General features: G+C 39.2%; 1 protein-coding gene across 4 annotated transcripts in view; it reads right to left on the reverse strand.

Annotated features, from left to right (window-relative positions):
* Nucleotides 1-1907: 1907 nt before the first annotated feature.
* znf280d (zinc finger protein 280D) overlaps nucleotides 1908-13667 on the reverse strand; it is a 75678-nt gene continuing 63918 nt past the window's right edge. For 3 of the 4 annotated variants that reach the window (XM_033050305.1, XM_033050304.1, XM_033050306.1), the window contains exons 19-21: nucleotides 6417-6459; nucleotides 5529-5590; nucleotides 1908-5390 (exon numbers count right to left, since the gene is read on the reverse strand). In XM_033050305.1, the coding sequence (XP_032906196.1) occupies nucleotides 4649-5390; nucleotides 5529-5590; nucleotides 6417-6459 (847 nt within the window). In that variant the 3' untranslated portion in view covers nucleotides 1908-4648. The remainder of the gene's footprint in view (nucleotides 5391-5528; nucleotides 5591-6416; nucleotides 6460-13667) is intronic. The other variant, XM_033050307.1, reaches the window with a different exon arrangement.

Below are 13667 nucleotides of genomic sequence, written 5' to 3' on the forward strand. Positions count from 1 at the left end.
TTTCATGAACAGAAATACAGAGGCTACACTGCAAGATGCAAACCACTGGTTAGCTGGAACTGGCTCACTTATCTTCATTGATGATACAACTGCTGATGGTAGTAGCATAACTAATTCTTAAGCGTATAGACACATCCTATCCGCTCAAGTTCAAACAAATGCCTCAAAACTCATTGGCCGACAGTTCATTCTATAGCAAGACAATGATCCCAAACATACTGTTAAAGCAACAAAGGAGTTTTTCAAAGCTAAAAAATGGTAAATTCTTGAGTGGCCAAGTCAATCACCCGATTTGAACCCAATTGAGCATACCGTTTATATGCTGAAGAGAAAATTAAAGGGGACTAGCCCCGAAACAAGCATAAGCTAAAGGTGGCTGCAATACAGGCCTGGCAGAGCATCACCAGAGAAGACACCCAGCAACTGGTGATGTCCATGAATTGCAGACTTCAAGCAGACATTACATACAAAGGGATTTCTACATGGTGAAGCCAAAATGTATAACAATGGCCTTTATTAAAATCTGCCAACGTGCACTTTAACCACGTGATTTTTTTCTATTACAAATCTCAAATTGTGGAGTACAGAGACGAATAAATAAATGCTGGGTCTTTGTCCCAAACATTATGGAGGGCACTGTATACCTCTTCTCTGTGGTTTTCATCATAATTATAGATATGAACTATAATGGTCTGTTCCATGGTAAAGTAATACATCCCCGATTTAGCAACATTGCCACAAACACTAGTTTAGCAGGTAAATCAACATCTGACACCCATTCAGAGGGATGGAATTGGTCTCCATTTGGAAAGGCCAGGATTGATTAGGGATGGTTCGACCCCATCCAAACAATTGTGCTCAGTTCTGGATGACAACTATAAATAATGTGATTGAACTACAGGCAGTATGGAGGAGATTCATATAGAGGATGTTGAATGACCTATCCATGTTCACCAAAGATGCTGCCTGACCCACTGTGTTACTCCAGCACTTTTCTTGGCCACTTTTTCACAAGGTTCGTGCCTAGAATGGAATATATCGGTTATGTGACCGAATAGACTGGGCTTATTCTCCTTGGAGCTGAGGAGATTTGAGGTATTTAAAGCCAAGAGAAGATAGGTACTAAGAAACTTTTCTCCATGGCTGAGGTGTCTAAAGGGCCTGTCCCACTTGGCCGTCATTTGCGCGTCACGCAGATGGCACGCAAAGATTTTGTACATCACAAAATCCTGCGCGCATCACGTGCGTGTCACGACTTGTGACGGCCAAGTGGGACAGGCCCTTAAGACTGGAGAACAATTGTTAATGGTGCACAATAGCTTTAAACCTGGGTAAGATGTTTTTCACTCAACAAATGGTTGCAATCTGGAAGGCACAGCCTGAGAGTGTGGAAGCATCACACCATTTGAGAACTGCTGAATGAGCACATGAGTTTCCAAAGCATTGTAGCATTGGATCAAGTGCTGGTAATTGGGATTGGTATTGATGGGTATTTAGTGGTGGGCATGGACACGATCCTAAAGGTGTACACGGAAACTTCAGGAATGCAGAAATCCATAGCCACAATAAATTGGGAACCGACCCAGAGTATAGGTACTATTTAGCCAGTAGTTTACTACATGATCACGATTCACTCTTCCGATTTGATTTGTGCTAACATTTGCTTTGATACTTCTGGCCTGCGGGAAACAAAGGAAGAATGAGTTAAGAGGAGAACAAGCACCTGCTATCTCCTGCTGGGCAGAATTAGACTTAGTTGAAATGTACCCCACCATAAAATATCTTACCAAATTTCAGGTTGTCACGTGAAACATGGTTATTAAAGGAAGCTCGGGAGGATGACAGGACCCAACAGCAGAGAAAACCATAGAAAGATATAAGATTACACAGACAAGCGGAAACAGAAGTACAAGTCATGAGATGCATTGTCTTTATTTGAGCTTGCAGGCACTGGCATTAAAGTTACATTTAACTTCTACAAGAAGAAAAGTATACAAACCATTATTTTCACCCCTCCCTGTGTACAGTAATTTAACTCTGAATTGGAATCAATTGAATTCCAGAACTAAAAGTAGCAACGGTAGCAATGGAAACATATTTCCTCATCCAAGTTAACCAGTTAAATATAGTCACACTGAAAGGAAAAGCCTTTGCCCTGTGCGCTACCAATGTTATTATTTTCAGAGGACCAAATTCTTGACAACTGAGTCTAGTCCAATAATGTAAATTAGCCTAAGATCTGGCATCTGTCCATTTGCCAAGATGCACAAGCATGGGCATCTATAATATTTATTCAGTTGCACATTGCTTTGTTTACAGTTGCATCTTATACCATGAACAAATCATGAACTGAAGTGCGAGTCTCCTGGAGTGGAACAAGAAAATATACAATTTAGAGGTATAACGACAATGAAAGATTAACATAACTCCAACATACAAATATGGTGATTAGACAAAGTAAAGTACTAACAATTTCTAAATTAATCCTTTTAAAAACACAAAGTATTTACAACCCTGCTATAAATTAACTGTAAAGGAAATTATATTAGATGGAGCTGCATTTCATTTCTCCTTTCCCATACAAAGTAGACTGCACATGCTAAACTATAAAGACTGTGGGCAACTACAATGAAACAAATCCCATGTGATGTCTTCACATGGAATAAAAACACATCCTAGTCTCTTGTTACAACCAAAAGTTTTATAAAATATATTTCAAAGGAGCAAGTTATAAGGGACTTTTTGCAATGAATTAGTTTTACCAGTCTGAAAAACAAATGTGTTTCATTATAGAGAGGAGTTTTTACACCTTCAATATCTGATATCTAATTTTGCATTAGGATAGCGTTTTTAAACAGATTTTTTATAATACTTCTATGAAGTCAACAGAACTGGCCATATGGGTTTGTCATATTCCATTGGTGTCAAAACATTGTCATTAATTTTCAATTTTTTCCCCCCTGGTAATTAGTTTTAATTGATAGTTAAAAGGATACAGCTGACTAATTCCAAAGCCACTTGAAATATAAAACTCGCCAGAGTAATCACCAGCAATTGAGAATTTTGAGGAGGATAAGGAAAAGCCACAACCAACTAATATCATGAGCAAGAACATATTCAGATATAATTTCAGAAGCACATTAATGGCAATCAAGGACAAGCCCACCCGAACATCCAAGGAAAGAGGATTGGTATTAGTGTGGATATAGGAAATGATATGGAAGTATTTGTTAAGAAATCCTGCAGAAAATGTCATGCAAAAGTATATTAGTTTTTTTTGCTATAAACCAATCAAAAATTAATATTAATATCAAGGGAGTTCTGGAATTCTATGAAAAAATTGTCACTTTAGAAGGTTTGGTAATATATGTTATTAAGCGATGATAGGGGAGATTTCACTTTAATCAAAGAACATAAATAAGAAATGTTTTCATTTTACAGAGTGGAGAGTGCAACTGTTTAATATGTTATGCAATGTAAAAGGAATTGAGTTTTATGTTTTATATATTGTTTTGTGGTTTTGAATCTGGAGTCTAAGAAAAGCTGTTCAATATTAAAATGTTAAAAATTATTTTTATTGACAAACGGACGAAGAATATTTTCAGTTTTTTTCCAAGAACTAAGAATATTTTGAAGAGCAATTTAAAAAGTAGTTATCCTATTTTAAAATCAGTAAATTAGATTTATCAACTTTTGATGCATGCTATTTTTTATTGTATTTAACTAATCTTTAGCAAAATGCACTTAACAGAAATGAACAAATATCAGCTTCAAGGATATCAGCTATTCCAAATCAGATATTCATAAAATAAAACAACCTTTATAACAAAGTAAAATTAGCCACCTAAAAGAATCAAGTCTAAAGTTCTGAATAGGAATTTGTTTTCTGCAGAAACTGTACATCAAAGCAAGCCACTGCCAACCACTAGCAAAGTACGTATCTGAAGCTATTTACCAAATATGTAATAAAAAATATTAAGTATAATTTTAAGCTGCTTTATTCTTCCTCATATATTCAGTTAGCTTGGCACTATGAAGTACTGCAGTTTACCAAAAACAATTCATTGTTACATATCCTGCAGTTCCTTCGTTGTACGTCTACTGCCAGAAGCAGAATAAACTGCTGAACAATGAAAGATACATGCCAATACAAATAAATCATTACTTAACACAACATATCCTATTTTCTACAGTGAAAGGAAAGGATGAACTGCACTTTGGTTTACCATGTAACCCATCCTAAACGGTCTATATCTATGGCAAAAACTAATAATATGCACTGGGTTACAGCAACAGCAGTATTATGTCGTCTTGTGCATGACTGATTCAATTTTTCTGCACAGCTGCACAATGACATAATTATGCTTTTTTTGTAATGATTCCACTTTCACTGAAAGTTTACGTAGGTAAGCCGAGAGCTTGCCAAGACTGCACCCATCCAAAGGTGCTTAATTTATTACAGAATTCTACAGATTTTAGTCTTTTCTATTCACATGCCATTTGTTTATTTTTCAAAGACAGGAATGTGCATTGTAATCTGAACAGGATAAGAATATCAAAGCCTTTAACAGTACAAGTACTTGTGTGCTTGGTGTATGTGTATCTGTGAATGAAGTCCAGTGAGAGAATCAATGTACCATGCAAAACTTCAGCTCTTTTCATTTTCTTCTAGATGCTCTGAGCTTAGTAGTATTGGAGCAGGAGTAGTTTCTTTATTATTTTCCTCTGTTGATGCTGTTCCCTTTCTCTTGGTAACAGTCACCACACTCCCTTTCTGCAGAATCTCAGTAGCTTCATGTTCTAAAACTTCAGAAGGAGTGAGTGGTTCCAGCTGAATGCTGCCCTGCTCACTCACATCAGAACCAACAGCTTCTGGCTCATCTTTGCTCCTGAAAAACTGGTCAAAGCAAACATCTTCTTTGGGATCCTTATTCTGTTCCACATTTGCATCATTGCTCTTTTCTTCAGTACATTTTTCGTTATCAATTCCCTCATTCCCTGTCTGTTTACATTTCAGTATTAAATCCGGAAGAGTCTTGCAATCTTTAGGTTCATCACAAGTATCAATTCCCTCAAACTCATCTTGAACTATTTCTACATCATTATCCACTGATTTTAAATCTTGTGCTTCGTTAGTATCTGGAGGTGTGAGTGCTTGTTTGGAGGAATTATCCTGAACTCTCTCTCCAGCATCATAGTCTTTCTCAGTCGTCAATTCAGACAGCGGGCCATCTGCTGTATTCTCAGTACTTTGATTACTTTCTACATTGTCATTGGAGTTTGTTTTGTCTTGTTGATCACTTAGTTTGTCACCTTTGGGTGAAGGCACAGCTTCCACAGATGGATTCTCAGCCTTGTACATTAAAGGCTGGTCAGTTTTCTCCTGGTTTCTGTAAGAGAGAGAGAGAGAGAAACAGGCATTTCTAATTATAAAAAGTACACTTACTTTCTAGTTATAAATAAAATATTTTCAATAATCCATGCACCGACCCCCAGTTTATTCAAATTATACAAAATATTTCAATTACCCATCAGCAGTTAAATCAACTTCCAAAGTTTCTGTAGCAAGTAATGCAGAAGATGGATTTGCCTGAAAGTTTGAACAAAAATTGAAACTTAAGAACAAAGAATTAGAAAAATGATTGCTTTACAATTCTGAGCAGAAAAAAAAATGATTTAGAAAATGCAGTTAATTTTAAATGAACAACAATTTTAATAATTTGAATTAAACAAAACAAATTATGCAGTTATAGGGGGAACACAAAAAAACTTTAATCTGCTTATTTAAATTTTTTTTTTACTTTGAAGAGCTAACGCTGCATAGTCTCAAGGATTAAAATTAGAAATGTTAGTGCCTTTTAGGTGGAAAGTAAATATCTAAAATAACTTTTGTTTATCTCAGCACTCTCTACCCCATAATATTTCTCATATGTAGATATAACTTTACTTTCCACTTGGCCACTGTTTAATGCAACCTCATTAAAAATTGGGTTTGGAGGTGGGGCATTTCCAAAATGGGTCATCTTCTGTCCGCTCCAATGTTCATTTTCCAGCCAATAGAATGCACTGTGGTGCAATTGCCAATGGCTGAATCACAAGCATGACTGAGTCAACCTTTAAGAAGAAAAATCACGCCTTAAAGCACCCAGAAAATTTAATTCATCCAGTGTGCTGTAAGAATAAATCAGTCATACATGTAAAGAGTAAAAAATAATAATTGAATTGTTGCCACTTCTGAATACTCCACAAGTCGGTATTTAGCCTGGTAGTGAACCGTCATTTTAGATTTTCATTACTATTGAGCCCATTTAAATGAAGGGTATAACCATTTGTAATGTATCAGACACAGAATTTTCACTAGCAGCTTGTAAGGTTTTGATTATACAATGCAACAGATACAAAATGATTAAAATTACCTCAGTCTTTATTTCGTCAAGTGTTGAGATTTGCTCGCTCCTCCTGTGAGATGAAAAAACGTTTGCCTTAAATTATTTTTAAATGTGGCTAGAAAACAAGAAGCTGATAGCTTAAATAAATGCATCATCTTTCAAAGCAACACAATATGAGTATTTTTAAGAGTTTTAATCGGCTAAAAATCACTAAATATTTTGGCTGCTACTTCAAACCTACATTTAAAAAAAAAGTATAATAATGCCCACTTACTCCTCTTCTGGTCTTTCCTGTTGATCAGATAAGCCAACTTTCAATTCCTTTCACTTCTTGTCCCCCAAATTAGAAAAAGCAGACCTTTCAGAGTGCTGACATGCAAAGTTGTCATCTTCACCCGAACATCCCTATGCTACATGGGCAGTTAAAGTTGGCGCCAATGGTTTGGAGAGCAATTTTCTACACAGATGTTGGGCTTTTGACTTCAACTGAAGCACTTAGCAGAACTTTGCATCATCTGCCTATCTACAAGTCCACCACCTCACACCTTAATCAATTCTAGTTTGCACATATGATCTCATTCCTATTAAATTGCTGATCAGCTAAGTTCTCTTCCTAGTCTTAAAGGATACCATTACTCAGATCACAAATCCAATAACCACTACCAGTGATTATCCACAGCAAACTTGTTGTCTATTCATTTTCATATCTGATCAACAGAAAGATTTCCTCTCGACTAATCTGACATATACCGTACAAATGCAGACTAATTTTGCCTGATTGTATTTTTTGTATCACTACAGTCAGCCAAAAATTCTTAATGTTAAAGCCACAGGCCTCTTTTTCATTCATCATGCAGTCCTAATGTTGTACAACTAGGTATTCTTTACAAAAGTACGACAGATGCTGAGGGCTTGAGTTACAAGGAGAATTGACGTACATTCTGAGATTTGGATGTGAGAGCATGAACAGCACTGATCCCATGACAGTTCACTGGAGATTAGGTTTATTGTTGTCACATGTTCTAAGATACAGTGAAAAGCTTTGTTTGGCATGCTATCTAAATCTGATCACATAATACTATACGCAAATACAATCTAGTCAAACCTAGTATAATAAGTAGAGCAAAGGGGAAAATAGGCAGAGTGCAGAATATATTTCTGCAATAGTTCTGTAGACAAAGTCCAATGTCCGCAATGGGGTAGAGGGTAGAGGGTAGAGTTCAGAACCCTGGCCTATGGTAGAACCTGATAAGAGGGGAAAGTAGGGAAATGGGTTCAGGGATCTGTGAATTGACAGACGAACATAGAACATTACAGCACAAGAACAGTCCCATCAGCATATGATTCCAAGAAGGAAACATCATCTGGCTTGAGCTCGAGTGAACAGCTATTTCATGATTGAGAATGCCTGTGTGAACTCGTAAACAAGAGCAGCAAGGGCCTCTCTTGGGAAGTAAGACTGGACAGCTGACTGAAGTGTTAGTAAGATACAAAAAAGGACAGGACAAGTCCAAAAGTTGAAGTCTTTTATTGGGGTTAAGGCCAATTTTGATGGTATTAGCCAGAAACTTTCATGTTGAATGGGGGTGTTGTGTTTGCAGTTAACAGGGACGTCTGGTAAGTGGGCGTCTTTTAAACACGAAATACAGAGGTTTAAGGCTAACATGTTCCCGTATAGCGAAGGCCAAGGCTGACACAAGAGATATTGAGGCTCTGATCAAGAAAAGGGAGGCAAATGCCAGATATGGGCAGCTTGAATCGTGAATCCCTTGAGTACTGGAGATAAACACTCTCGGCGGCTGTGCTGCTGCATGGGTGCAGACCTGCATTTTGTCCGTGGTCGGGATCGGGTCTCCGGCGGTGTTGAGTTGCTGCTGGGCCGCCCCCATCCGCTCCCGAGTGTCCCGTCCCTGTCCGGGGGTGGACAGGAATGTCCAGGGTGACCCTGGGTTGGTGGGGCGCCGGCCCGTTGCAGTGGCGGCCCAGGCTTGCAGCCGGTGTACAGGAGAAGCGCTAACTCCAGCTCAACTCTGCCTGTCCAGCTGGGTTAACCAACAGCGCTGGACTGACGGGACACCGGCCCTGAGCAGTGGAGTTGGTGCTTCTTCTCCACGCTGGTTGTGGGCCTGGGCCGCTGCTGCGACGGGCCAGTGTACCGTCAGTCCAGGGCTGTCGGTTGGCCTGGCGGAATTGGGCTGGAGTTGGCGTTTCTTCTCCACGCTGGCTGTGGGCTTGGGACGCCCGTCAGTCCGGGGTCGCCCTGGACGTCTCCGGCCGCTCCCGGACAGGGATGGGGCACTCGGCAGGGGACGGAGATGTTCCAGTGGTGATTCGGCAGCGCTTGCGGGACTGGAGACCCGGGTTCGATCCTGGTTGCGGATGAGGTGTGCATGTGGCGGCACGGTTGCCGAGAGTGTTTATCGCGAGTGACCTTTGACAAATCCCATGATTCCTTGCGTTTTTCAGAATACCGAACTCGCTTATTTACTTAAGAAGGAACTCAAGAGATTAAAAATGGAACATGAGAAAGCTTTGGTATGGGTGTCTAAAAGTAGAGGACATAGGTTTAAGGTGAGAGGGGAAAGATTTAGAAAGGACCTGAGAGGCAACCTATTCACACAGAGAGTCTGCATACATGGAATGAGCAACCAGAGAAGTGATAGAGGTGGGTATAATGAATTAGCTTTTAAGAGATAACATTTAGATAAGAACATGAATAGGAAAGGTTTGGAGGGATATGGGTCAGGCGCACATGGGTTGGTCAACTGGAACGGTTAAGAAACTTGGTCAGGATGTACAGGTTGGGCCGAAGGGGCTGTTTCTGTGCTCTATGACTCTATGGAGAGACAATATCATTCAGTGAAGCAGAATGCCTTTCTGTTGGAGATGGGTGAAGAAGTGAAGAAAATAATGGACTAGTTATATTATTAAGTATGTGCAGTCATCTAAATGCCAATTATTTTTCCTCTTAATTTTAACATTAAAAATGTATCAACCTAGAAATAAGGATGTATTTAAATTACAAAACTGGTTAATTTTAACATTCTAAGAGTTCCAAGTGAGCAGGTCTGCTGAAAAGAGACATATTAAGAGATGCAGCACCGGAAAGAAAGTACATTCCTAAATTTGCTACTTACAATAGGTCAGCTGATTTGGGAATTTTGTCAGTCGGGATTTTGTATGAATTTATCAAAATGGACTCAAGACTTTGAAAGAAAACGAAATAACTAGTTACAGTCATCACACCAGAATGGTTTGGTCTGATTCCACCTATTCTCTAACATAATTAGTCTCACAAAACTTCTTACTGATTCTTGTCAGAAAATGAATATGAAACACATTCCAATTATAAAGAATATTGCTTCCTTCTTGCATGTATTGAATTCACATTTTGTTAAATTGTGGCTTGGGAATTAGCAAGTTTTTCCAAAGTATTTTCAACCTGTTCATTCCACAAGGCCAGATACTATCATCTGAATAAGTACAAACTTAAAATTAAACAAGTGGTACAAAATCCATTCACGTAATTCTGATATAATTTTCCTCAGTTAAAAAGTTCAGAAATCGAATTGGTGAGATCCCTAGCCATAAGCATAGTTTACAAAGCAATTTACGTGTCATGTAGAGATGACACAAAAATGAATTAGTATTTGTTTTAATGTTGTTATTGTTTACCTATTTCTTAATTATGTAAAGATATATTTCAATTCTTGCTTCTAATAAGTTCTACGTTTGCTTGGAAAATAACTGAAAAAAAGCACCTTCTAATTAAACAGAATCAAACTTGTAAGCATTACTGCATTAAAAAAATCATTGAATTAATTGAACTATTGTGAGAGGTTTGGTGGGCTAAGACTTTAGTGCTTAAGTGCAGGTGGCTAAGAGGTGACCTTCCAGAGGTGTATAAAATCATGAAGAAAATAGAAAATGTCAATACATTTTTTTTCCCCAGGGTAGGGGAATGAAAAAGCAAAGGACATAGGTTTCCGGTGAGGATGTAGCGGACGTGTCTTTTTTTGGACTATAAGCTTGTGGCGAATGGTATGCCTCAGGATCCTGGTGCATCAGGGTCCCAGAAATGGTGCTGAGACCATTGCTGTTTGTGGTTTATATGAACGATTTGAATGAAAATGTAGAAGGCATGATGAATAAGTTGGACACTAAAATGGATGGTATCGTAGATCGCAAAGACGGCTATCAAAAATTACAGCAGGCTCTTGATTGGCTAGACTAATCCGCTGAGGAATGGCTAAAGATGTTTAATGCAGATAGATGCGAGGAGTCACTTTATTGGTAAGTCAAACCAGGGCAGGAATGATAGGGTTATGGGGAGTGTTGTAGAGCAGTGGGATCTACGAGTACAGGTGACATAGTTTGCTGAAAGTGGCATCACAAATAGATAGGGTGGTAAAGAAGGCTTTATGAACATGGGCCTTCATCAGTCCAGGTATTGAGTAAAGAAGTTGAGACGTGATGTTACAGTTGTGCAGGATGTTGGTGAGTCCACATTTGGAGACTTTGTTCAGTTTTGGTCACCCTACTATAGGAAGGATATCATTAGACTGGAAAGAGTGTAGAGAAGATCTATGGGGATCTGACCTGGACGAAGGGCTGAGCTACGAGGAAAAATTGAGCAGGAGGCTGAAGGGTGATCTTATAGAGGTGTGTAAAATCATGAGGGGGATAGGGTGAATGCACCAGGTAAGGGGAATCAATAGCAGAGGATATAGATTTAAAATGAGAGGGACAACATTTAAAATTAACCTGTGGGCAACCTTTTCACTCAGAAGAAAAAAAGTTGTGGAACGAGCTGCTACAGGAGATGGATGAGGCAGGCACTATAACAGCACTTAAAAGATAGGTACATGACTAGGAAATGTTTATAGGGATACCAACATAATTTATTTTTTTATTGGCAAATATTTCAGTGTAAGTCTGTGTTGTGGACACAGCATAGCTAATGGTTACGTTCTTTCAATGCAAGGAAAACTGTGGATTTCTTTTGTGGATTTAAGTTTAAAAATGGTAATTAGTTGCATTTAACAAACAGATTTAAAGATAATTGTATTCTAACATAAAGTGAATGTGTTGACAATGTTTCAATTTTTATCTACTATAGAAGAGCAGAGTATAAATGCTAGATATTAATCATTTATTGCATGATTCATGACCCTCAATGTCTAAATGATAGCTCTTTTCTGCCCCATTGCTACATTAAGCATAATAAACAGGTACATTGATTTTATCTACAAGGAAACCTGAATAATGCATAAACATAATATCTGGATCACTAATTTGGTAATAAATTGGATTCTCAGTAAGATGTCTAGTATAATAAAAAATAGTACAAACTAACCCCACCTCTGAAATTTATTGTAAATCAGCTCTATGGATGAATAATAAAGTTAACTTTCATTAATGATTTCACTTCATTTACAGCAAACAGTCGTCCTTTTGGTGCAATTTGGTCATCCATTCACATTAGCTAATTTTAAATTGCTTGATTTATGATGCAAAGCTGTATTATAAAATTACTCAACCCACATCTGTTGCTGTATTGTCAGGTAGATTATATCCTACAGTTAATTAGCAGTACAAATCATTAATAAAAGTAAAAATAATGAGGAAAAGCAAAATCAAAACACAATAAATGACACACTCGAGCTATTTTCAGGTCAGGGAATTAGAATCCCCAAATGTACTTAATCATGAACATAATCTTCCAATATGTTAAAAAGCAAGAAGGAATGATGTAGGTATGGATTACTTGTTAATTATAACCTTACTATTATTAATCGATAACAGCTAAATGACAAATTTCTAATATTAACCTATTTCACAAAATGTTCTGAAAATTTATGACATAAAAGGTATCCAGTGGTGCAACGGTAAAGATGCTGCCTCACAGTGCTAGAGACCCGGGTTCGATTCTGACGGCGTTGTCTGTGCAGAATTTATATGTTATCCTAATGACTGTGTGGGTTTTCTCCGGGTGCTCCAATTTCATCGTTTACATTTTGTAGGTTAATTGACTGCTGTAAATTGTCCCTAGTGTGTAGGGACCCCGTTTCCATGCTCTAAACTAAACTAAAAAGGAACTATCCAGCGTAATCCCATCTTCCACTGCTGGTTCAATAGCTTGGAGAAACAAGGAACTGCAGATACAGGAATCTTGAGCAAAACACGATGTACTGGAGTAACTCAGCAGGTCAGGTGGCATCTCTGGAGTGCATGGATAGGCAAGGTTTGGATCGGAGCCCTTTGTCAGACTGACCATATTTGGTTCAAAACACACATCGCTGAAAGAACTCAGCAGCTCAAACAACATCTACAGAGGCAAAAGGTACTACATCAGAACTGCTTGGCCTACTGAGTTCCTCTAGTGTTCTGTCACCTTTGTCTCCAGGTCTGCATAATTTACTCTATTTAGGCTCCTCAATTTTATACCACATAGGAACCCATTAGTAACAGCTGTCTATACAGCTGTCTAAGAGCAACCTATACCCAGCCACTGACACTCTCCTCCGCTTAGCGGAGTTGGTCCTCACCCTCAATAACTTTACATTTGACTCCTCCCATTTCCTCCAAACACAAGGCGTAGCTATGGGCACACGCATGGGCCCCAGCTACGCCTGCCACTTTGTCGGGCACGTTGAACAATCCTTGTTCGAGACGTACCAGGGCCCCATCCCCGACCTCTACCTCTGCTACATTGACGACTGCTTTGGTGCCACCTCCTGCACCCACACACAACTGACTGACTTCATCCACTTCACCACCAACTTCCATCCGGCACTCCAATACACCTGGACGATTTCTGACACTTCCCTACCATTCCTTGACCTCACCATCTCCATCGCAGGGGACAGACTCCTGACCGACGTACATTACAAACCCACTGACTCACATGGCTATCTGGACTACACGTCTTCCCACCCTGCCCCCTGTAAAGACTCCATCCCCTACTCCCAATTCCTCCGCCTACGCCGCATCTGTTCCCAGGATGAGACATTTCATACCAGGGCATCGGAAATGTCCTCGTTCTTCAGGGAACGGGGATTCCCCTCCGCCACCATAGATGAGGCTCACACCAGGGTCTCATCCATACCCCGTAACACTGCTCTCTCTCCCCATCCCCGCACACGCAACAAGGGCAGAGTCCCTCTGGTCCTCACCTTTCACCCCACCAGCCGGCAAATACAACACATAATCCTCCGCCATCTCCAACTTGACCCCACCACTCGCCACATCTTCCCATCTCCCCCCATGTCTGCGTTC

Source organism: Amblyraja radiata, chromosome 34 (assembly GCF_010909765.2).
Source record: "Amblyraja radiata isolate CabotCenter1 chromosome 34, sAmbRad1.1.pri, whole genome shotgun sequence".
NCBI lineage: Eukaryota > Metazoa > Chordata > Chondrichthyes > Rajiformes > Rajidae > Amblyraja > Amblyraja radiata.